At 46.7% G+C, this 24,439-nt stretch overlaps 1 protein-coding gene across 1 annotated transcript in view; it reads right to left on the reverse strand.

Annotated features, from left to right (window-relative positions):
* Window positions 1–24,439, reverse strand: part of SLC20A1 (solute carrier family 20 member 1) — a 111,714-nt gene that overhangs the window by 11,831 nt on the left and 75,444 nt on the right. Inside the window, 2 exon segments of the mRNA XM_029604238.1 lie at window positions 15,647–15,698; window positions 15,700–15,767. Of these exon segments, the coding sequence (XP_029460098.1) occupies window positions 15,647–15,698; window positions 15,700–15,767 (120 nt within the window).

Consider the following 24,439-nt stretch of genomic DNA (forward strand, 5'->3'; position numbering starts at 1 on the left):
GATCCAGCTGATCATGGCTGAAAAAATCCACTTGAACATTGTCAGTCCCGGCCAGGAGAGAGGCAGTTATCAGCTGCAGATACTGCTCTGCCCACAGCCTTAGCTCCTGAGCCACCGCTAGACTCTCGGTACCACCCTGCCTGATGAAATAAGCAACAGTCACACTGTCGGACAATATTCTGGATGGCCGCTCAAGAGAGGGAGAAACATACAGCACCAACTGCAATGCTCTCGTCTCTAAGTGATTGGAAGACCAAGGTACTTCCTCCACTGACTGATCTTGACAAACAGCTCCCCAACTGGAGAGACTGGTGTTGGTGGAAAACACTGAGCACTGCAGAACCTCCAAGTCGACCCCTCAACACTAATAGTCCCGGCCAAGCCATCATAAGAGACTGGATTCGGCTAACTCCGTAAGTGGCAGTGGAAGTTGAAACTGCTCAGACAATGGATCTCACCGGGACAATAACGCAGCTGGCAGAGGTCCCACATGAGTAAACGCCCAAGGCACAAACTCCAACATGGGCACCATTGAGCCAAGAACCTGTAGATAATCCCAGACCCTGGGCAAGAAGCGTGCTCCCAGAAATTCCAACACTTACAATGGGCCAAGATGACTCTTGGACCAATTAACTACCCAGCCGAGTGACCATGAATGCTGCAGCACTAGTTCCACTGCTTGTCTACAATGAGTCTCCAACTTTGCCCGAATGACCGAGATGTCCAAATACGGGCGCACCAGCACCCTCTCCTTCCTGAGGGGTGCTGCCACCACCACCACCACCATCTTGATGAAGGTTCACAGGGCCTTTGCGAACCCAAACTGTAAGGCACAAAATGGAAAATGCATGCAGAGAATGTTGAACCGTAAAAACCTCTTATGGTCAGGCCGGAATCCTATACACAAGTAGCCTACGGTCAGATCCAGGGACACTCAGAACTCCCCCTTGCGCACTGTTGCAAGAACTGAGTGGAGAGTTTCCATATGAAAAACAAAGAACCTTGAGAGATGTGTTCCCTTCTTCAAATTCAGAATTAGACGAAAAGTCCCTTCCATTTTTTTTTCTATAAACCACAAAGCAAATGGAGTAACTCTGTCCCATGTTCCTCCACGGGGATGGGAATGATGGCTCCCAGCATCTGAAGACAGACGAGGGTCTGCCCCATCGCGTCTTTTGCCTGGATGCGCAAGGTGAGACCATATATAGAACCCTTAGTAGACACGCAAACTCCAAGGTGTAACCCTTGCCTTATCATGCTTAAGACCCCCAGGCCCGTAACGATGTTTGCCCAGTCCTCGTATAAAAAAATAAATAAAATGAAGGAATGGACGGCATTGCCACATTATGTGGAATTGGCTCCAGCGTCTGCCTGCACAGAGCCATTTCTGTTCGGCTTCCTGACTTGAAAGGACTGGTTCCAGGACTGCTGTCTTCCGGAGGCTTCAGTCTGGGTTCCTCCTGAGGAGCTCCCCTGCCAAAGTCGAATCCCTTGAAACAGAGAGCAAACAGAAGAGGAAATTCTCGCTCCCTGAAGCTTGTCCTCAGGCAACTTGAGAACCTTACTCTCTTAGAGATGTTTAATCAGCTCTTCCAATCCCCAAAGGCTTTCCCTTAAAGGGCAACTTTCCTAACTGGGATTTGGATGAGACATCTGCTGACCAGTTCCGCAACCAAAGGAGTCTCCTGGCTGAGACCATCATCATCATCATTGTCCTAGAGGATGTCCTAAAGAGGTCATACAATACAGCTATGCCATAAGGCTACCGCAGTTTCCAGCCGATCTGCCTGCTTAGCCTCCTGGGAGGACAGACTTGACAGCCTATGACTGCTGCACCCAATGCAGCCCAGCTCAAAGCATAAAACTGTTGCATACTGCAGCTCGTAGGCCGAGCACAGACACTTCAAAAATCTTCAGATGGAGCTCCAACTTCCTAGCCTGCAGATCCTTCAAAGCTGTGGCACCAACCACCGGGATAGCTGTCTTGATCACAGCCAACACCTTCGAAAGCCATTCCAGCGTGACCTTTGGTAAAGCAGAGTTACTTACCTGTAAACAGGTGTTCTCCCAGGACAGAAGGATGATAGTCCTCACATATGGGTGACATCATCAGGATGGAGCCCAATCATGGGACACTTGTCAAAGTTTCTAGAACTTTGACTGGCACACTGAGCATGCCACTAACCCTGCATCCAGCAGTGGTCCCTCTTCAGTCTAGTTTGTAGCAAAAAGTACGAACGAAAAATAAAATAAAACGTAAGTGAACCCAACTCTGCGGGGTGGCGAGCAGGTTGTGTGAGGACTACCATCCTGCTTGTCCTAGGAGAAAGCAGAGTTGTTTACCTATAACAAGTGTTCTCCCAGGACAGCAGGATGGTAGTCCTCACATATGGGCGAATAGCGAGCTACAGGATGCCTGAGAAAAGTGAACCAAAAGCACCCAACGACGTGCAACAGGCACAACAGGGGTGGGTTTGGGTATGAGGGCAGCCTGAGTTTCACAGCGGGTCGCAGGAAGGAAGTTGGGTTATTACACTGGAAACAAATTACGCAAGACTGGCCAAAGATGGAATCCTGTCTGCCAGCCTTGTCAAGACAATAATGAGCTGCAAAGGTGTGGAGAGAGCTCTATGTGGCAGCTCTGCAGATATCAGCAAGAGGTACAGAAGGGAGGTGTGCTATTGACGTTGCCATGGCTTACTGAATGCGCTTTCACGCGTCCCTGTAGCGGAAGGCCTGCTTGTTGGTAGCAGAAGGTAATACAGTCCGCCAGTCAGGTGGATAAGGTCTGCTTGCCTACCAGAACTCCCAGTTTGGTTTTATCGAAGGAGACAAACAGTTGGGTGGACTTCCTATGGGCTGCAGTGCGGTCCAAATAAAAGGCGAGCGCACGTTTACAGTCCAAGGAATGCAGGGCCTGCTCACTTGGTTGTGAGAGGTTTCGGAAAAAATGCGGGTAGTATTATGGATTGATTTAAGTAGAAATCAGACACTACCTTTGGCAAAAATTTAGGGTGAGTGTGGAATACCACATGATCGTGGAGATATTTTGTGTAAGGTGGATATGTTACCAGAACCTGTAGCTCACTAACTCTGTGAGGCGTTAAGGTAAGTAGAAAGAGCACTTTCCAAGTGAAATGACTTAGTTCGCAGGAGTGCAGAGGCTCGAACGGAGGTCACATGAGCCGTGCTGGTACCACATTGAGGTCCCATGCTGGAACCGGAGGATGCAGTGGAGGCTTCAGTTGGAGCAAGCCTCTCAAATTGCCCTACAAAGGGTTGCACCGAGATCGGGGCATCTTCTATACCTTTAAGGTAAGCAACTATGGCGCCGACAACCACTCGGATGGAGGAGGTTTGTAGACCAGACTCAAAGGCACCAGAGGTAGTCCAGGAACCTTATTGTGGGGCAGGAAAAGGGATCTATTTCCCTTGTGCACCACAAGGAAAATCTTTTCCATTTGGAACGATAAGATTTCCTAGTAGAAGGCTTTCGGGAAGCTATGAGGACCTGGGACACATTGTCAGAAAGGTTAAGGGATTGTAGTATCAACCTTTCAACATCCATGCCGTCAGAGACAGGAAGTGGAGGTTGGGATGATGCAACAGTCCGTTGTTCTGCGTAATCAGAGTTGCATCTGTGTCCAGGCGAATTGGTTGCTGGACTGAGATCGCGCAGGATGGGAAACCAAACTGCTGCAGCCAGTGAGGGGCTATGAGGATCATTGTACCCTGGTCCTGCCGTTACTTCACGAGAGTCTTGCTGATGAGTGGAAGCGGAGGGTAGACATATAGAAGACCCTTTGTTCACGAGTGGGCGAAGGTATCTCTCGTAGTCTTCTGTGAGTGCGATGTAGTGAGCCAAAGTTCTCTACTTTGCAGTTGTGAAGCGAAGCAAAGAGGTCTATACTCTGATACCCCCATGTTTGGAATATGCTCTCCGCCACTGTGGGGTTCAGGGACCACTTGTGGGGGATGAAAGGTCCAGCTGAGATTGTCCACGCCCACCAAGTAGGTTGCCCTCAGTAACATGGAATGAGAGAGAGCCCAGGCCCAGATCTGCGCCACCTCCTGGCAGAGCCTGTGCCCCCTTGCTTGTTGAGGTATCACATGGCCACCTGGTTGTCTGTTTGTATTAGGATTACCTTGTTGGACAGGTAATCCTGAAAAGTGAACAAGGCATATTGTATCGCCTGGAGCTCCAGAAAATGTATCTGGTGCTTTGCTTCTGCTGTGGACCAGGTTCCCTGGGTTTGCAGGTTGTTGACATGGGCTCCCCAACCCAGATTGGAGGCATCTGTGGTTAATGTAACCTGAGGATACGGGGGTTGAAAAGGTAGCCCTATCTGAAGATTGGACTGCTGTATCCACCAAGATAGTGAGAGACATAGTTGGTTGGTGACGTGGACAATGTAGGACAAAGGTTGGTGTGATTGGGGCCAATGGGCCTTTAAAGTCCATTGTGCTACTCTTATGGCTAACCGAGCCATTGGGCTTACATGAACTGTGGATGCCATGTGACCTAGTAAGGTTAGCAGGTTACGAGCTGTGGTGGTTCGGCGAGTCTGTACTGCTTTGGCCAAGATTGACAATGTGCATGCTCGGTCCTTTGGGAGAGACGCTTTGGCTTGGATGGTGTTTAGATCTGCTCCAATGAATGAGAGGCTGTGAGAAGGAGTCAGATTTGACTTGGGATAGTTGAGAAACCCCAAGGATTGCAGTAGGCTGATGGTAAAATGGAGGGATTGAAGTACTACCTCCTTGGATGGACCTCTGAGTAGCCAATCGTCTAGATACAGATAGACATGGATACTACATTGTCGCAAGTAAGCTGCTACTATTGCCAGGCATTTCGTAAACACACTGGGTGCTGACGCTAGGCCAAATGGCAGCACTCTGTATTGGAAATGACTGTGGTCTATTATGAATCTGAGGTATTTCCGATGAGGAGAGTATATGGCTATGTGGGCATACGCTTCCTGAAGATCTAGAGAGCAGAGCCAATCTCCCTTTTGTAAGAGGGAGCATGGTGCCCAAAGTAACCATACTAAACTTTTCCTTGCCGAGATATTTGTTTAGGGCACGGAGGTCCAGAATAGGACGTATTCCGCCTGACATTTTTTGGAATCAGAAAGTATCGAGAGTAGAACCCTTTTTCTCGCTGCAGTCAGGGAACCAGTTCCACAGCGTTGGAGTGCATGAGGATCGAAGTTCTGCCTCGAAAAGTGGAGTATGGTCAGTTAGACTCCACGCTGGACGTGGTGGAGTCCGGTGGTAGCACAAGGAAGTTTAGATGGTAACCGTGGGCAACCACAGAAAGGACCCATTGGTCCGTTGTGATTGTGCACCATATGTTTGCAAAATGGCACAAGCAGCCTCCTACAGGAAACATTGCTGGAGGCAGGGGTTGACTGTTGCTCTCTAGAAGGGAGTCAAAATCCCGATGCAGGAACAGTCTGCGGAGCTGGTTGGGTTTTTTTTTTGAGGCCTTTGTTGACTAGGTTGACCTTTTTGATAGGGCCTGGTTGGACGAGTCCGGGACGAAGAAGGGCAATACCTATGGGTTTTAGCCTCCTGGGATCCCTTCTGAACTGCCTTTTGGTAGTGGACGAAAAGTCAGAGGGAATAGCAGCTAGTTGGCGCAATGTCTCATGATGGCCTTTGAGTTGCACAACTGTTTCTTGGATTTTCTCTCCAAACAAGTTGTCCCCTGTGCAGGGAAGGTCTGCAAACCTGTCTGACTTGTTGACGCAAGTCTGAAGATTTTAACCATGCCCATCGTCTGGCACTTATTTCTGCTGCTGACACTCTGGAGGCAAACATATCATAGGCAGCTCTGACCTCGTGTTTTCCAGCATCAAGGCCCTTCTGGAGGATGGAATTCAGTCTCTTGAAACTCCTCTGGCAGGGATTTGGAGAAGTCTTGTACCTGCTGCGGCCTGTATAGCTGGTAGGCTATTAACAGACCCCTGGAATACCCTCGCCCTCATTCTTCTGCCCCTCCTTGCCAGGAGGGGCAGAAGAATGAGGGCGAGACCTCTTTGCTATCTTCTGAGTGGATTCAACCACTACAGAGTGGTGAGGGAGCTGGGTTTTCTGGAATCCTGGAGCTGATTGAACCAGGTAGGTAGCATCAGTTTTCCTGTTCACCGGAGGAACTGACCTGGGTGTTCCCAGGTGCAATGCAACAGGTCAAGCAGAACTTCATGGACTGGAATTGCCATCACTTCCTTGGGAGCATTCACGAATTGCAGAACTTCCAGCATCTTGTGTCTGGCATCCTTCTCCAGTTTGCAGCTTAAAAGGGATGGCTTCAGACATTTCCTTTATAAAGCTTGCAAATGAGATGTCCTCTGGAGGGGAGCATAGTCTTTCCTCTGGAGGTGAAGGCTCTGATGGGATGTCCTCAGAATCCTGGGAGTCAGAGGAATCATCAGTTCAGGAATTGTATGGTTGGTCTCCTCCACCCTGTGGTTCTTCCGATGGAGGGAAAAGTCCTAATCCAGCCGGATCAGGAGGTGGCACCGATGGAATCTGTGGAGGCACCGATGGAATAGATGTTGATGGGCGTCGGGGTGGTAATATACCTGATGGCCCTGGAATCGTCCGATGATAGAGGAATCAGGGTCTCTGAGGTATCGTCTGTTCGTGAGGCACAGGCAGTGATGGAAGTGCGCCAATAAGGGTGTCTAGCCTTTCGAGTAGCGGAGCATCGTAGGCACCGGGTCAGGCCTCGGCGTTGGTGGCGACTGAAATCCTCGAAGCGCTTGGAGGACTGCCTCTTGGACAATCGTTATCGGTCACTATCAAGAAATCTACTGGAAATCCCCTCAACAAAATCAGTTAGACTACATTAGACAAGAAAGCAAGCTTTTTCAGTGGAAGGCCCACTCCTCTGGAACTCTATACCCGACACTTCGCCGAATATCCAATAGAAAGCAATTCAAAAAAAGAACTTACAACATATCATTTTCTTGTTATGTAAGATGTAATATTTTACTTTTATTTATTTTGATTTATATTAATGAAATTTTGTAATTTCTTTATTTTTATTGATTTCATATTAATATTTTACACTTGTAAACAGTTTTGACCAAGTAATTGTAAAGGTGGTATATAAACACTTAAAGTAAATAAATTCCTCCCGGAAGGTTACTGTTGGCAACACAACTTCCGGGGTTGGAGGCTCCATGGGCGTTGCTGGAGGGTCCACAGGAATATGTGGAATCTCGGCTCCCGACACCGTTGCAGGTGGGGGAATGCCTCTGTGTCCCGGGTCCAGAGGAGGGTGGGGTCTCCTCTCCCCGAGACCTTTTGGTCGGTGGTTCCATCAATGTCGATTGTTTGTCAGTGACTGTTCCAGCAGATGGGTCTCTGTGCGCGGCCCAGTCCTTCTCTGGCGCAGAGGACGATGATGTGGAGGCTTTTGAATGGGACAATGCTGGTGACTGCTGTTCACTGGTGTCCCGATGCTGAGACGGAGTAGATGACTAGGATGGCTTCCGGTTCTGTGCACTTTTGGCCGGCGTAGAAGGGAACGAGTGCTTCGTTTTGAAAATGTGTTCCATTTTCTCTAAGCGGGCTCGGCGGCCTTTCAGTGTCATTTGGGCACAACTTGTACACAGTTGGACGTTGTGGGAAGACCCCAAACACAAGACACAGATGTCATGAGGGTCCGTAATGGACCTAGTCCTCGGACACCTGAGGCACTTCCGAAAACCGGTCACCATTTTTAAAATAAATGCAGTGCACGGTTGGTAGATGTCTGGTACCAATAGGTGCTCCGTTGGGAACCGACCACGAAGAATGAGGTAAAAAAAACAAAACACAAAACTTACCGGCGTTAACGATGGTCGACAGGGACCCCAGGATGGGGGAAAAGTTTGAAATTTTTGAAGAAAAAGTGAGAAATTCTCAGAGCTCCTGAGAACCGCAAGACAACTGCTGCGTGGAAAAAAAGACTGAAGGGGGACCCCTGCTGGATGCAGGGTTAGTGGCATGCTGAGCATGCTCCGTGTGCCAGTCAAAGTTCTAGAAACTGACAAAAATGATCCGTGATTGGGCTCCATCCTGATGTCACCTATATATGAGGACTACCATCCTGCTTCTCCTGGGAGAAAACATAACTTATCCAAAGCCCATCCAAACTTCAAGCTAGTCTCTGGAGTTATTCTCTAACAGCTTTTTTTTTTTTTTGACTGACTCATGAAAAGGAAACGCTATCACGCGACCCCTTATGCCATCCCCGGACGGGTCCACCTCCGAGTGATCAGACGCTTTCTGCGGAACTTTCAATTGTAACTCCACCAAAACAAAGGGAACCAGGGATCCCAACACTTCCCTGTGGAACAGATGCACCACATTAGGATGGACCCCATCCACAGGTGGGCCTCCCCTCCAGATCCTGCCCTCCCAGGGAAGGATCCATAATTAGGAGAATGCTCCAGCCGGCTCTGACCTCTGAGAACATTTGAGCAAAAAAATCCACTGCCGTGGAACACCGCAAGGGTCCTCCCAAAGGCTCACCAAACCATGGTAGCCCCCGAAAAACCTGAGACCTTAGCTCTCTTCGAGGCCCGCGACCAGGATGTGGGGTCAGGCTTGAACCTCTGCTGCCCTGCAGCTTTGTGGGCCAAATAAGTCTTGCAACAGCATAAAATGCACTGATAAGGAGGAGGAAGAAGAAACATCTGAAATGTCCCCTGGGAGATTATCCTCTACTTCAAAATCACTCCCCTGGACCTCCCAGGCCTCCATGGGGCTCAAATCAGCAGAAAACAATGGAGGAGGAAAATCCCCCTCTCCCTTCGGAGCCTCAGTAGCAGATGGAAGAAAGTTAAAATGCCTGCCATTCAGGCGCAGACCAGGAACAGGGCTGATGCTTCCTGTGGCACATGCAGAGGCTTCCCAGACCCGTGCTACTGTTTAAACAACCCCCCCCCCCCCCCCGAACTGCTCTCCCCCCCCAGAGAAGCAACAAGAGCAGAGGCCGTTTTGGGAGAGGCCATTTTGGGAGAGGCGTATGTGCGACTTTTCACACGCTACCCATTTACTGCCATGTGGCATGCCACTGAGTGCCCCGCTTGCGGGATCCCGTTGCCTGAGAGAGGAAAACTGGGGACCTAACGTCCACGACTGCCGGCATCAGCCGCACTCCACAGCCAAAGAAGCAGGAAGCTCTAAACAAAATAAAACTTTTTTTTTTTTAAAGAAACTTTACTGAAAATGAAAGCTAAGCACCTCCCTGATGAAGAGTGGCAGCAGGCTCCGGTGTCCCTTCTGGCGGTGAGTGAACCGGCGCCACCAGTTTTCAACCTCAGACAACCAAAGGACTGAGCAAACTAGGGTCCCCAACCCCTCGCTCGTCCACCTCAATACCAGGAGGGATGGCCCCAGCAGGACCTACCAACCTCCTGGGAGGATTCATCAACTTTTCCTGTTTTTTATTTATTTATTTATTTATTTTTGCTTACTGGCACAGACTGCAGGTTTTGTAGCTCCACCATCTGCTGGAGACAGAAATACTGAGGACTGCAGGTGGCACACTACGTTATATGGCTGTATCAGTGAAATTGTCTCCATATGCTGGAATGGAGGCAAAACCTAGGAATCTGGACTGATCTGGGTACATACAAGGAACTAGGAGTATATGGTTTTGCAGGTTCTCTGGCTGAAGAGTCATTAAACTAAAGTGTTAAATGCCTCTTCTCTTGTTGGTGGAGCTGAATCTGTATCTTAGGTGGTAATTAGGTGAACTATACCCAATGCCTCTAAGAGCTCTATAGTCCATCCTGTAAAACCACCTTTGATCACCCTTGAAACAGTATGGACAGTTATAGTTGGGTTGCAAAACTAAGTATTGAAAAAATGTTATCTTCAATTAAGGAGAGCAAGTTTGCTTACCGTAAACTGTGTTTTCCGTAGATAGCAGATGAATTAGCCATGCTGTATGGGGTACATCCTCCATGCCCTTAGATGGTGGAGCTCTCAAAGTCTAGTAAAGACTTTTAGCTAGGTACTCCCTCCCTCCTGTATAGAGACAGGATTACCTCAGGCTCCCTCAGTGTCAAAGCAAGGTATGTGTGCAAGAACTGTCCAGGGAGGCGGGCGAGTCAGCATGGCTAATTCATCTGCTATCTACGGAAAACACTGTTTATGGTAAGCAAACTTGCTCTTTTCACATAGATAAGCAGCATGAATTAGCCATGCTGTCTGGGAGACCCCAGCTGACTTATTGAGCAGATAGTGTGCGTTATTTCTTTTATTTCGGGATTTTTTTTTTGCTCAATACGATAACAGTAGCGGACAGTTCCTATGAAGGTTGTATTTGTACACTTCTGTAGGATAGTCCGTTCCAAAAAAGGAATCATCCACCATCTGTTTGTGTAAACAGTGGTGGGATGCGAAAATGTGGAGCGATGACCATGTCGTTGGTGCATCGATGTCTAAGAGATACTTGATGGAGAAAGGCAGTCGAAGTTACCATTGCTCGCAAATGATGAGCCTTTAGGGTCGCAAATAGCATGTGTGACCATGTAATATGGCTGAACTGCATAGAGTTGGATATCCCTGAGGATAGAGTTCTTTGTCACTGGACAGCCTTGCGCATTTAGATAGAGCGAAAGAAACAGGTGTGAAGATGGATTGGGTGACAAAGTGCGCTAGCGCACGGTTGCAATGCAAGGTGCGTGACTTTCTCATTGGCATGTGCATGAGGTCTTGGATGAAAGGTGGTAAGGTGACTGTCTGGTTAATATGGAAAAACTGGAAATAAATGTTGGCAGAATTTTCTGGTGAGTGTGCAAGGTCACCTTGTCTTGGTGAAATTGAAGATAAAGAGGGTAATAATCCAATGTCTGGACGTCACTTACTCTCCATGCAGAATTTTTAATTTTTTTTTTTTTTTTAAAGCAAATTAAGAAAAAGCACCTATGAGAGGTAGCGAAGGTGACAAGTATTCAAAGGTGACAGTATCGGCTTGTCGAGAAGTACATTAATGTCTCACGGCCCTGTGGCACGTAGGTACAATACTTCTTTTGGGAATCTGGATACTAAGGAAGGACATGAAATAGGCTGTCCATTTAGATTAATGTGAGAAGCTGTTGTAGCGGTTAAATTAATTTGTAACTATGACGCAGCAAGATCCTTGCTGTAAGCAGATGGAGACAGGAGAGAAGCCGTTCAGGTCGAGACCCACTGATGTACATCAGGAAGTGTAGCAGAACTACTTTGTCTGGAAATGGAGTCTAGTTGGCAGCATCTCTGATGACAATTATATGTCTTGAATGGCGGAAGAATGTGTAAGCGCTGGTAAGCGATTCCTCCTAACTGCACACCCTGAGATTCAGGGAGGAGCGAAGAGGAGGTAGTAGTGTTCTCTTGTCCTGGGTCAGAAGCAGTGTCTGGTGGCCCAGGGAATTGGGTTGTGGATTAATAGGTGTAGTAGGGAAACTCTACCCTAGTTGTCGTGGCCATATGGGCGAGATTAGGTGCAGAGCTGTTCGATCTTTCATGCATCTTTGGATTGTGCGAGAGATGAGTGGTATTGAAGGGAACGCACAGTTTGTGTGACCCATCGATGAGAAAGGCATCTGGAGCGAGTCTAACGGGCTCGGATAAACCAAGTAAATGTTATCTATTTTCCCATTGCTCTCTGTTGCAAAGAGATAGACTGTGTGGAGAGTCCAAACTGAGAAACTCCTCGAGTCACCTTTGGAGTCAGGTGTCATCCGTTGGGGCGAAAAATTCTATCTAGTTTGATCGCTCTGGAATTGAGAATCTCGGACAATAAGTGGCTTGTAGATGGAAGGATCCCTGGTGGGCCCATTCCAGAATCAGAATTGTCTCGTTGCAGAGGTTCCGTGAACCGGACTTCCTTTTCTGGTGTATAGAGAACATTGTTATTCAGTTATCCATGTGAATCATGACTAGCTTCCGTTGTGGGAACTCGCTGAAGACTCAAAGGGCGTGTTTACGTCCTTGAGCTTCAGAAGGTTTGTGTGTAGTGCATAGTTGCACGAAGTTCATGGACCTTGTGCTTTCAAATGAGCTGGCCATTCCTTGGGTGATGCATCTGTGGTGAGTATCACATGATGTCGAAGGGTCCGAGATCGTGCGAATGGGAGTAGCTACCATTGTAGATCCCCGAGTATATTGCTGGTCAATGAATGGGTGTGGACAATGGATGAAGAAATGTGTGTTTGAGACCCACTGTAGGTGGCGCATATGTAGAACTACGTAGTGGCTGCCCAGATGTCCTAGAATAAGTGGGACTTGGCGAGCTGGTATTGTGGTACTGTGAAACAGAATTGTAAATAGTATGGGGAGTGCAAAGCTCTCAGGCGAGGTAGAAAAAAGTCCTGTCTTGGATCGTGGCGATGTAGGCTCCTATGAGCTGCAAAAAGTTTTATGGTTTCAGCTTCGAGTTTTCGAAGGTGATCAGGAGACCCAGATTGTCCAAGGAAGAATCATGCTGTAGTGTAGTGGATTGGAGGCTAGTAGGAGCAGTCGTCGAGATAGGAAATATTTGTAGCCCTTGTCAACGAGGGCATGCCTTCGCTACTGCCATGAAGTTGTTGAAATCCCTGGGGCAAAGCAAGGTCGAATGGAAGACCTTGGATTGGAAGTGATGGTTGTTCGCCCAGAGAAATGAGGGGAACACTAGAAACTAGGATGGATGGATATGCAAGCATATGCTCCCCTTTCCTTTTTAAGCTAGTGCAAGCCCCGGGAATGAAGAAAGGACTTGAGAGAAGTCATTATCTGTAGTTCTCACAGGATAGGTGACAAGCGTAATTCTGAGAAGACAATGGTAGTCAATGTAATGTGATGCCAGGCTGGAAGAGAAGTGGCAATCAGGGCAGATGTTGAGGATGCAGCGGTTGCTGTGGCTGGCGAGGCGTCTTAGCACGCTGACGCGATGCCTGTTGTAGATTAGTGTGTTGTCTCGATGGTTGGCGAGACAGAGGCTTATAATAAGGATGAGGCGCAAGGTCTCCCCCCCCCCACCCCACACACTTTTTTTTTTTATTTAAATCCTTGGCAGCGGGCCGAAGTTGAAAATTAACGTCGTGATATAGATGGATGTTGATGAGATGTTAATGAGAAAGGGTGCTGTATTCTGTACCTTAAGCTTTGTGAACGGATCAGTGAACTGATGTTGGAAAAAAGAAAAAAAGTTTCTAGACTATATGGTAAAGTTTCCCATATGTCTGGAATATCTTCTTTTATGGATGTGAAGGTAACCATGTAAGATGTCTGTCAAAGCATTTGCTGAAGTGTTAGATGAGTCTTTAAAGCCTTAGGACAGGATCTTATGAAGTGCTGCCATTCTTCTTCGAGGGAATGGTATTGAGGAGGTAACGTGTCGTCTGCCAAGTTTGTTGGAGATGTGCTTTAGAGCCCGTAGATTATATAAAGATATGGCAGATGTAAACTCGATGGTTTGAATGCAGACATTAAAGCAATTTCATCTGAAATACTCATTTACCCCCTTTCTTTTGGAAGTCATCCAGTGACTTATCCTCTTTCGGCGTGAAAATGGAGATTGGACTCACCAGCCATGTATCGACCCCTCAGCAAGCATGGAGGGATGTGGAAAGGTGAACGTTAAGTGTGGAAAGAGAATCATTCGTAATACCTTAATTTGATGTTAGAAATGCTGGAGGAACCAAACAAAGGAGAATTATAGGACCCCCACTATAATGCTGTGGTAGGGCCTAACCGGAATCGCTCTGGCGTTTGTCATTAGTCTTTGACCGACCCTTATGGGTCGTGTCTGTGGTAGAACGTGCATGAGGAAGTATGGGCTCCAGCATGCCAGACGACGTGTGTGTCGGACGGGGAGGAATTGGGGGTGCACTCGTCTGAACTTCCGGTCCTCCCCTTAATGAACCTTTTTTTTTTTTTTTTTTAAATGTCCACTAAGTTTTAGTACTGGTTAGGTACACACATTGTAACTGATGCATTCCTGGCGCGTGGATGCCTCAGCGCACTCATGGCTAGTTCTGCAGTCTTGCTGACTTCACTACCTTATTTAAAAAAAAAAAAAAAAGCAATGAACTCCTTTACTGTGAGGTAGGTGGCGCAGAACCGCGTATATGCACCAGACGCCCACACACTGGCGCGTCTGGTGCCCCCGCCGGTGGTGCCGTTCTGGGGTGGCCGAAGCCTGTATCTAGGCCATGGTGTGCCGTGCACATTGATGTAGGAGCGCAGACGCATGCGATGGGTTCAGCGTGCCAATGCCTGCTCGGATGGTTGGCGCGCGCCCAGCACGCTCCTGCGACGTGATAAGACGCTTCTTTGGTGCTGTGGAGCACTTCTTACTCTCTCTCAGCGCTCTAGGGGCTCAACTCGGTGCCTAACCGTTGAAACAGGAGACTACAGAGGAGAAGACAAGGGCAGAGGCCCAATGGGTCCCTGAAGACCTGCTTCGTCTTGACTACTGCGCCAGTGAGTTGTCCGACTGTCGATATGTTGCCCCTCCCCCGGGCTCCACTTGGTACTGTCCTGGGGAAAACTGGGAGGCCAAGGAGACTGAAGTGCCAGCATTGAATTGGTTGGCCCTATTAGGTATTCCCGCGCAATTCAGAAAGGAAAATGTGCAGCCAAGCCGCACATTTTACTTTCAGAAATTAGCGCCTACCCAAAGGTAGGCGCTAATTTCTCTGGGCACCGGGAAAGTGCACAGAAAAGCAGTAAAAACTGCTTTTCTGTGCACCCTCCGACTTAATATGGCAATATTAAGTCTGAGGTCCCGAAAGTTACAAAAAGTTAAAAAAAATAAAATTTGAAGTTGGCGCGCGGCTTGAAAACTGGACGCTCAAATTTTCTGGCGTCTGGTTTCCGAACCCGTGGCTGTCAGCGGGTTTGAGAACAGACGCCGGCAAAATTGAGTGCCGGCTGTCAAACCGCTGACAGCCGCCGCTCCTGTCCAAAAAGAGGCGCTAGGGATGCGCTAGTGTCCCTAGCGCCTTTTTACCTCCGATCCTAATTTGAATACTGAATTGCCCAAAAGGTACTTAGGGCAAGATCAGAATACCTTAAAGATAAGCATTTCCTGCAGAAAGCTGGGGTTGAAAAAACATCTGTGTAGAGTTTAGGTGCTCTAAATTATCTTAAAGCCTTATGTATCTGACTAGTTAAACTATTTTTCAGCTATGCATGCACTATAACTTACACATGTAAACTTCCCAGCAAAGGAAAATTGCATAGGTACATTAAATTTTGTCAGCAGGAGCAAAATGGGGGATGAACAGAATTGCTGCCAGGGATTCTGTATTCCCCACCCACAAGGCTGCTAAAAGTCCAGAGCAACCCAGCAGAGCCCATCCTGCTGAGAAGGAAGAAGGGAAACAGGGAGAACTGGACTGGGTGGAGAAGAAAGCTGCATGGAGGTAGGTACTAAGGAGGGAAGAAACGCATTTACCATGTACTCCCTATCAATCACAACACTCAAAATATATTTTCAGGGGAGTTAGGGGAAAGAGGCATTTTATCCCCAGTAAATGCTAGAGGCAATAAAAATACATACACCTTTGGAAATTGTGTACTTCAATCCTTGTTTTTTTGGTTTGTTTGTTTTTTTTTTTTTAAACTTATAGTACTATAAGAAGCTTAATTGAAAATTCTAAACATTACTTACGTTCAATCTTTTTCTTCATTCGAGGGCAGACGATAAACCAAACGATAGTGGCACACGCAAACAGCACATCCCACCGAAATGAGGATGATACCCCACAGAGGAATTTTGTCAAAGCCCAGCACTAGGAAATAAAACAGCAAGTCTGAAAACCCCAGGGCAATAGCCCCATATGGAATGAAGGAGCCATTAAATCTAATTAAACATCTGAACTACAGTTAACACTATTAAAGACCCTATCTTCATAACACACATTTAAATACCTCTGTTCTCCTAGGACAAGCAGGATTATAGTCCTCACACATGGGTAACATCAGATGGAGCCCCAACAAGGAAAACTTATGTCAAAGTTTCTATGACTTGCCACACTGGGCATGCCCTATACCACATGCCCATGAGGGGTCCCTTTTCAGTTTTTCCACAGAGCTGCAGAATTGTGGTTTGTGAGCTCACTTATGGTCTCTTGGAAAGCTTTCCATTATTTGCTTTTTTTGCAATTTTCTTTACCTGCATTCAATGCCGGGTCCCTCTGTCCTCCCTGCAGTGTTCTTAGTCAGGATTTGACGATTATTGGTAAGTTTCCTTTCATGGCTGATTCTCCACGGTGGTGGTGCTTCCGTGCCCTCCAGCCATCGAATTTGATCTTGCTTCCCATTTTGTCTAGTCACGGCCACATCTGAGTTTAAGTGATGCTCTCTGTGCCAGAGGTCCATGTCATCATGGACCTCCATAATGAAATGTCTCTTCCGCCTGGAGGCATCGCATGATGTCTGGGGTTGCAGGAAATGTGTATGACCACCCCAAAAGGACAGCCTTTGGCCTGATAAGATAAGAGTGCCTCTTCGGGCCTGAGAAGACAGCTTTTGGCATGGGTGGACCACAGAGCCGCACTGGACACCAAGTCATCAACATTGGTGGGACCATTGGTTCTGCCGGTGGATAGGAGCACTGGAGACCTGCCATCGTTTGGCTCCTGCAGGCTGAGGACATCTGGTTCCTCAACAACCTTGGGGAAAGACCGTGCCGAGTATTGAGGGAAGCTGAAGCAGCATCGGCATAGGTTTCCATAGATTCATGGGGCAAGGCACGGTGATGCCCCTGGAAACGACCTCACGAGGAATGCCAGAGCTCCATCTGTGCTGGAGGGTCCGTGATGGTCTCCACTGGCCCTGATGCCAGTCACCAATCCTCCTCTTGGTTCTGAAGAGAATCTGGCCACCCCTCCTTCCTCCTAGCTGGGGTTGGCATCGGTAGTATTTGAGAAGGAACTTGTGCGAGTACAACTGGCAGTCTAGTGACTATGCAGGGCATCAGAGCCTGCAATGTCTGTCTTGGAGCCACTGCTGGAGAAGCTCCATGTGCTCATTGGCATATTACCGACCCAACTGGTGTCTGTTCCCAGGTTTGCATCTGTACCCATCAGGGCACCGCAGCCTCCCACTGCTGATACAGTGGTCATGGCCAGTTCTTCTGAGGAGGAAACTCCACCTTGGCCGGCTAAGACGCCAAGGCTTGCAACCCCTCATTCAGCTCATCCAGTGCCTGCACCTCTAGATGAAGGCCAAGCACCTAGGGCTCTATCCCCTGCTGATTTCAGTGAGGATGAGAGCCCCTATGCCCTTTAGGGGAAGACACCCCAGAGCCTACTTCCGATGGCTGAGCATCACCCCTCAGAACCTTCTCCTCCAGAAGAGTGAAGGAAGTCTCCACCTGAGGACTTAAACTTTGCAGGATTTGTGAGGGCAATGGCTGAGGCCATCCAGTTTCAGTTACTGACTGAGGAGGATGCCAGGCACGAAATGCTTGAAATCCTCCAGTTTGTGGAGCCTAACGAGATCATGGTGGTCACAATAACATCCTTAAGGAGTTACTACTGAGGATGTGGGATATCCGTGAATAAGGTGGCTGACACTGTTTCCCTTGTTTGATAAGCAACAGCTTTCCAACCACGTGGTAGGTGAACACACTCAAGAGAGCCTAGCGGTCTCGGACTCATTCCTCAGTGCTCCCGGGGAAGGATCATAGAGCAATGGATGCTCTTGGAAGGTAGGTTTTTCAGGGAGCCATGCTCATTATCCACATAACTTCCTACTAGCTCTACATAAACCAGTACTCGCAGGACATCTGGAAGCAGGTGCAGGAGATGGGCCCAGCAGTTGAAGCAGCAACAGGACACCCTCATGTTGCTAGTACATAAGGGCCTGGAGTGTGGAAGATGAAGTTAGAGTGACCAATAATGAGATTGTATAAAGGGGTTTTGTAGGTGCAGATTCCCACTGCATAGTGGCATTGCTGTGGGCCTCAGATCGCCGACCAGAGGTACGGGAAAGACTTGCTGACATGACGTGTACTAAAGGAGAATCTGTTTGGAAATAGGGCGAGGGATGTGGTGGCACATCTGCAGGGCCACAATGAAACCCTCCAATAACTCTGCCAACACTCCGGACCCATCCTCTGCTAAGTGGTCAGTGAGATTGGGGCAGAAGTCTTTTGCCAGAGAAAGAACTATCTTCTGCCCCCTCACTCCCGTCAGCAGCAAGCAGTCGAGGCCCAGCCAGTGCCTCAGTCAACTCCAGGGATGGGATTTTGACTGGGTTGTAGGGAGCATAGTCCAGTTAATCATACCCAGGGTGATGGATCTGGCAGTAGGGAGCAGACTGCGGTTCTTTGTGAATCAATGGCCCAGTATACCCTCAGACCAGTGTATTCTATTGTCCATCAAGGGTTCTGATTGAACCTATTGAGTACCCCACAAAATTTCCCTCCAAGCCCATTTTGGGGGCTGGTAGCACATCAGAAGGTACTACACTAATGGAGCTCTCCTACCTCTTAACAGCCAGAGTGGTCAAGCCTGTCACACCAGGGCAAAGAGGGTGGGGATTTTACTCCAGTACTTCCTGATTCCAAAGAAAAATGGGATGACTCTGTCCCATCCTAGACTTAAGGGCTTTGAACCAATTTATCAAAGAGGAAAAGTTCAAGATTGTTTCCCAGGAACCTTAATCCTGCTTTTTCAAAAAAGTGAACTGACTAAGCTCCCTCAATCTGAAGGATGCATACACCCATACTGAGATCTTCCCAAGTCACCAGAAATATCTCAGATTCCTGGTGGGAAAACAGTACTTCCAGGATCAGGTGTTGCCATTTGGGTTAGATTCAGCCCCACGGGTCTTCATAAAATGCTTTGCCATGGTGGCAGCGCACCTCCGCAGGCTGGGACTGCATGGTTTTTCTTATCAGGACGATTGGCTGGTCAAGAGCACATCTCAGGCAGGGGCCGTCAGGTCCATGCACTTGACCATCCATCTGGGTGTTGGAGTCACTAGGGTTCGTCATCAGCTACCCAAAGTCCCATCTCAGGCTGCCAATTCAAATGGACATCACAGAAGTCCTGCTAGGCACAGTTCAGGCCAAGGCCTTCCTGCCTCAAAGGGCCATCACTTTGAGGACCATTGCAGAAGAGATTCAGCAGAGCCAGCAGGTGTCAGACTGGCACATATGACCGCAATCAACCAAGTCATTCCCTTGGCTTGATTGCACATGCTTAAGGCCCAATGGACCCAGAGGTCACAGTAGTGACAGGTCATGCAGAACCCTCCACAATTGCATCTAGGACTGTCCTGGTGGCAGGTACTTTCAAACCTAGTATGGTGATTTCTTTCCAAGGGCCTCCCACCCAAATTGTCCTAACCACCAAAAATTGTCTACACTGGACAGGGGAGCTCATAAAGATGGGCTCAGCACCCAGGATCTCTGGTCTGCTCAGGAAAGCTGTTGCCAAATAAATTTCCTGAAGCACCGGGTGATCAGGCATGCGCTATGGGCTTTTAGAGATTGGCTGACCAAAGTAGTTATCCAGATTCAAAACTGACAACCATATGGCGATATGGTATGTCAACAAGCAGAGAGATACAGGGTCAAACCTTGTGTGTCAGGAAGCAGCTCAGACCTGGTCATGAGCCCTATCCCATGGGATGGTGCTCAGGGTCATGTATCTGGCCAGAATGAAGAACATGTTAGACAGCCGTGCCTTTAGACCCCCACAAGTGGTCCCTGGACCAGTGGGGTACAAATCGGATATTCCGCCTCTGGGGAAGCCCGAACATGAATCTTTATGTCCCATTGCAAAAGGAAGGTGCCTCTGTTTTGCCCCTATACAGGACAGATGACAAACAAGCCTCAGAAGCCCTTGCCAGACATTGGATCAAAGATCTTCTTGTGTGTATCCTCAGATTCCCTTAGCAGCGAGGACTCTTGAAGCTTCGCGAGAACAAGGGGACTCATAGCCCCTTATTGGACAAGAAATTTGGTTTCCACGTCTATAGAAGTTGTCCATCTAGAAGTTAATCAGTCTGGGGACTTCCTCAGATCTCATCAAGCAAGATCGAGGGCAGGTTGACATCCCAACCTACAGACCCTGTCGCTCACAACCTGGATGTTGAGGGGTTAGTTTTACAACCACTTGAGCTTGCGGAAGATGTGTCTCGGGTCCTGGGCCTTCTAGAAATCCTTCCACTAGAAAGTCATGGACTGAAGTGGAGGAGGTTTTCCATGTGGTGTGAGCAGGTGGTCACAGATCCATTCTCCTGAACCACACAAAAACTGCTTGATTACCTTCTATACCTATCAGAAGTTGGCTTGGACACCACCACCATTTGAGTTCATCTGAGTGCAATTGGTGCATACCACCATGGTGTAGATAGTACACCTATCTCTGTTCAGCCCATACTTGAATGATTCATGTGGGGCCTGATGAAAGCTCCTTTTGAATCACTGCACACCTGTGACTTGAAATACCTGACCTGGAAGGTCATATTTTTTGTGGTGGCCACTTCAGCACACAGGGTCAGCAAGCTCCAGGCCTTGGTGACTTATCCACCTTACACAAAGCTTTATCATGAGAGGTTGTTTTTTTGCACGCACCCTAAGATCCTGCCTGAGGTGTTGATGGACTTCCATCTTAATCAGTCAATTGTACTGCCAACACTCTTTCCCAGGACCCATTCACACCAAGGCAAATGAGCTCTGCACAGTTTGGACTGCAAGCAAACCTTAACCTTCTATCTGGAGCAAGCAGAAACTCAGACAGTCCACCCAACTATTTCTTTTGATAAGAATAAGTTGGGCATTGCCGTTGCCAAACAGATTATCGAATTGGCTAGTAGACTGCATCTTCTTCTGTTATGCCCAGGGGGGACTGCATCTTGGGGGTCATGTGAAGGCTCATTCTGTCTGAGCTATGGCAGTGAGCAGTTCCCATGAAGGAAATCACAAGGCTGCAATGTGGAGTTCTTGCCACACATTCACATCTCACTACTGATTGGATAGGTTTGGCCGAATAGACAGTAAATTTCGTTAATCTGTCCTTCAGAATTTGAAGTGTAGAACCCAACCCTCTCCTGGCTAGGGTCCGTTGTTTTGGTTCAGGCTGTCTCCCCCCTCTGATACCAACAGCACCATTGTTGTGCACGTTGATACCTGGCTTGAGTGTCTCTTGCTCCCCTTTTATGTTGGGGTAGCAGCCTGTAGCTACCATCCTGCTTGTCCTTGGAGAAAGCAGAGGTGCTTACTTGTAACAGATGTTCTCAGAGGACAGTAGATGTTAGTCCTCATGAAACCCACCTGCAACCCCATGGAGTTGGGTTTCTATTTATATCTAATTCTATAAGACTGAAGACCGACCTGCTTGGACATATCGTCTAGGGAATGCCCAGTGTGGCAAGTCAAAGCTCTAGAAACTTTGACAAGTTTTCCGTGTCAGGGCTCCATCTGATGTCACCCATGCGTGAGAACATCTTGCTGTCCTCGGAGAACACTTTACTAGTAAGCAACTCTGCTTTCTCCATTAGCCTTTATTGCCAATGATTTGCCTTTCATTTCTAGTCCCTCTCCCTACAAAGATATCAGGACAAGTTGAACAAACTTTTTCATCATTGCTACCAAAAATCCATACCTTCCATTTATTTTTAGAATCTACATAGATTCCTCCAAGCTCGTCTGCATTTTCTCCTCTCCCTCTGAGCCTTAACTGGGTCAGTTTCATATTATACTAGGAGCCTATTCTTGCCACACCACACTATTTTTTCCATATTCTCCACAGATGGTCTCTCATTTTGCATACAATTAAAAGAAGCACCTACTCACTAGGCATAGCATGGCATTTCTTCCTACTTTCAAGTGTTGATCCTCTGATGTCGATACTTAACCTTTCACATTTCTTCCTCCTAACTGTTCAACTTTCAATACATTCCTCCAGTAATATATATTTCAGACTAAATTATTAATACTATACTCTGTTCTATCTACTTCTTTTTTTCTAAGCTTTTTCTTCCATGTCATTTAACATGAGTTGGGCAACAGTGCCTGTTCCAATTTCATTAGTGCTAGTTTGGCCATTTTCTTCTATGCCCACCTAGCTTCCTAGCTTACCCCCCCCCCCCCCCCCTATATGTTTACATACAGTAGGCCCTGCCAGATTATTTCAATATTGATTTTATGGAAAGATAACCTTTTCACATTAAAAAAAAAAAGTTATCAGATTGTAGTGTAACTCATCTTGATTGGGGGGGGGGGGGGGGGGGGCACCTAGTCCATTGACTTCTGTTAAGACATTTGTTTCCTGTCCCTATCAGAGATTTACACTCTGCCATCATAGCTCTCAGGTTCACCACAGTATGCAAGCCTCCTCACTAAACTCAAGGTGGTATGTCAAAAGAGCACAGATAAGCAGAAAAAAGTGGAAGCAGAAGATTACAGTGAAGTAAAGGTTCCTTAAAAAAAAAAAAAGTCAATCTATATTACAACTAGAGTGGCTAGTACATACATGTTTAACATACTGTGAGAACAATGATATACGTTATATCTAAGACAAACAAGTTACACTAAGTAGGAACTTTAATTTTCAGTTAATTTATTTTTCCTGGGAATTTCAATGTGATAAAGTGGAAAATAACTATGTAGTAAGAGGAAAATCAGTGCAAAATCATTGATTTTATCTTAAATTCCCAGGCAAAATAAAACCCCAAAAATGAAGATCCCTATAAGATAACAGCATCATTACTTGCCTGTGTTGGAAAATGCTACAATGAATACAGTTTAATACTTTTGAGCATTTTCTAATACAGGCAAGCAATGCTATCTTACTTTATAAACTTTGCAGAAAAACAACTTAAAATACTCAAGCTCAAACTGACCTGTCATTGTTTAAATGAAAATACACACCAATAGCCAGATTTGCCACTATTTTAAACAAAACTACTTATGGATTAGAAAATGAAATTGAAAGTATCAAAGTAGACATACAATTACATCCCCACTGCTGTTCCTTGTGATTTTGGGCAAGTCATTCACCCTCCCTTGCCTCAGGTACAAACTTACGGACTCATTTGTTAAGCATTTTTTCCCCATAGTCAGATTGAGAGAAAAGTCTTTGTAAAATCAAGCCCTTAGATTGGTAAGCGCTCTGGGATTAGGGAAATACCTACAGTACCTAAAAGCAATCTGCATTGAAGTGCTTGAAAGGCAGAATATAAATCACAATCCATGCAAAACAACTGGCCTGTTACTTTTCAATGCTTCTGGCTAGGACTAATATGGTTGTCTAAGAATTTTAAAAACTTTATAAAAAAAGAAAAGCAGGTGCTTATCAGTTCATGACTTTTTTTTTTTTTAAATAGCATAAAGCTAGAACTCTAGATACAACAAAAAATTATCTGGATCTTAACTGTAAAATAAACCCGTAACTAGAGATTTGAGAAGGTGGCATTTATTGTATAACAAGCAACAAAGGGCCAACCCAGAGACAGTCAAATCTTGTCCAATGGGTTCAAAAGAGGTCAGGTACACCAGATCAGTTTCGTCCAGGGAGAGTGGTTTACTATAGCAATCTCACAGATCAAAGCAGTATCAATTTCTTTAGAGATTTCCCCTTCATTCCTCCTGGCTCAGGAGGGAATCAATCTGAGACAGGAGGTATACAGAAAAAGGAAATGTAGAATAAAAATAAAATAAAATCTTTAAACGTGTGGAAAAAAAAATAGATTTCTTACTACAGAATTTCAGTCTCTTTTCTCCACTACCTGTTTAGAGTTCTTACCGAGATCCAATAAAGTCCCCCCCTTCTGCAAAACCAAATATTTAGGGCAGTTTCTTTTTTTAAATAATTGTGACCCATGATCACAATTTTTGGATCTATTTGGGTAAAAAAAAGAAAAATGGATTGTGATTCCTTGAGACTTCTAGTATTCAAGCAGCTCTTCACATGATACATTGCAAGTGACTTAGACACCTGCATCCTTACAGTAGTGGAACAAATGCAGTTGAATCAGTACATTCCTTTCACTTCCAAATGTGGAGAAGAACATTTGTATTCACTCAATTCAATTAGCTTTCCAGCACAATCAACTCATCCCTACCAGTTTAATGGAAAAGAAATAAAACTACCTCATCCAGCATGGATGCCACCTATTTAGCCAGCTCTTCTCAATCAGGTTTGGGGAGGGTGGCAGCATAAGGCCAAAATATAATGCATTGTAACTGAAGTTTTTTGGAGGAAAGGGAAGCCAAATGAGCTTAAAAATATGCAACATTCAGGTGTTAGAGGAAAGAGTAAAAAACCTGAGGCTTTCTTCAACAATCATGAGCCTCATCAACTCCGGCAGATATTTAATCATGAGATGGGAAAGAATGTCTTTCCTGTAGAAATAAGGAGGAAAAGGTCTGTAGTGATTTTAGTGTTTTGCGCAGGCCTCTTGTCGGTTAACTATCTAGGTTAGAGTTCTCAGCATACACTAGCCT

Source organism: Rhinatrema bivittatum, chromosome 5, assembly GCF_901001135.1.
Source record: "Rhinatrema bivittatum chromosome 5, aRhiBiv1.1, whole genome shotgun sequence".
In the NCBI taxonomy this organism is placed as follows: Eukaryota; Metazoa; Chordata; class Amphibia; order Gymnophiona; family Rhinatrematidae; genus Rhinatrema; species Rhinatrema bivittatum.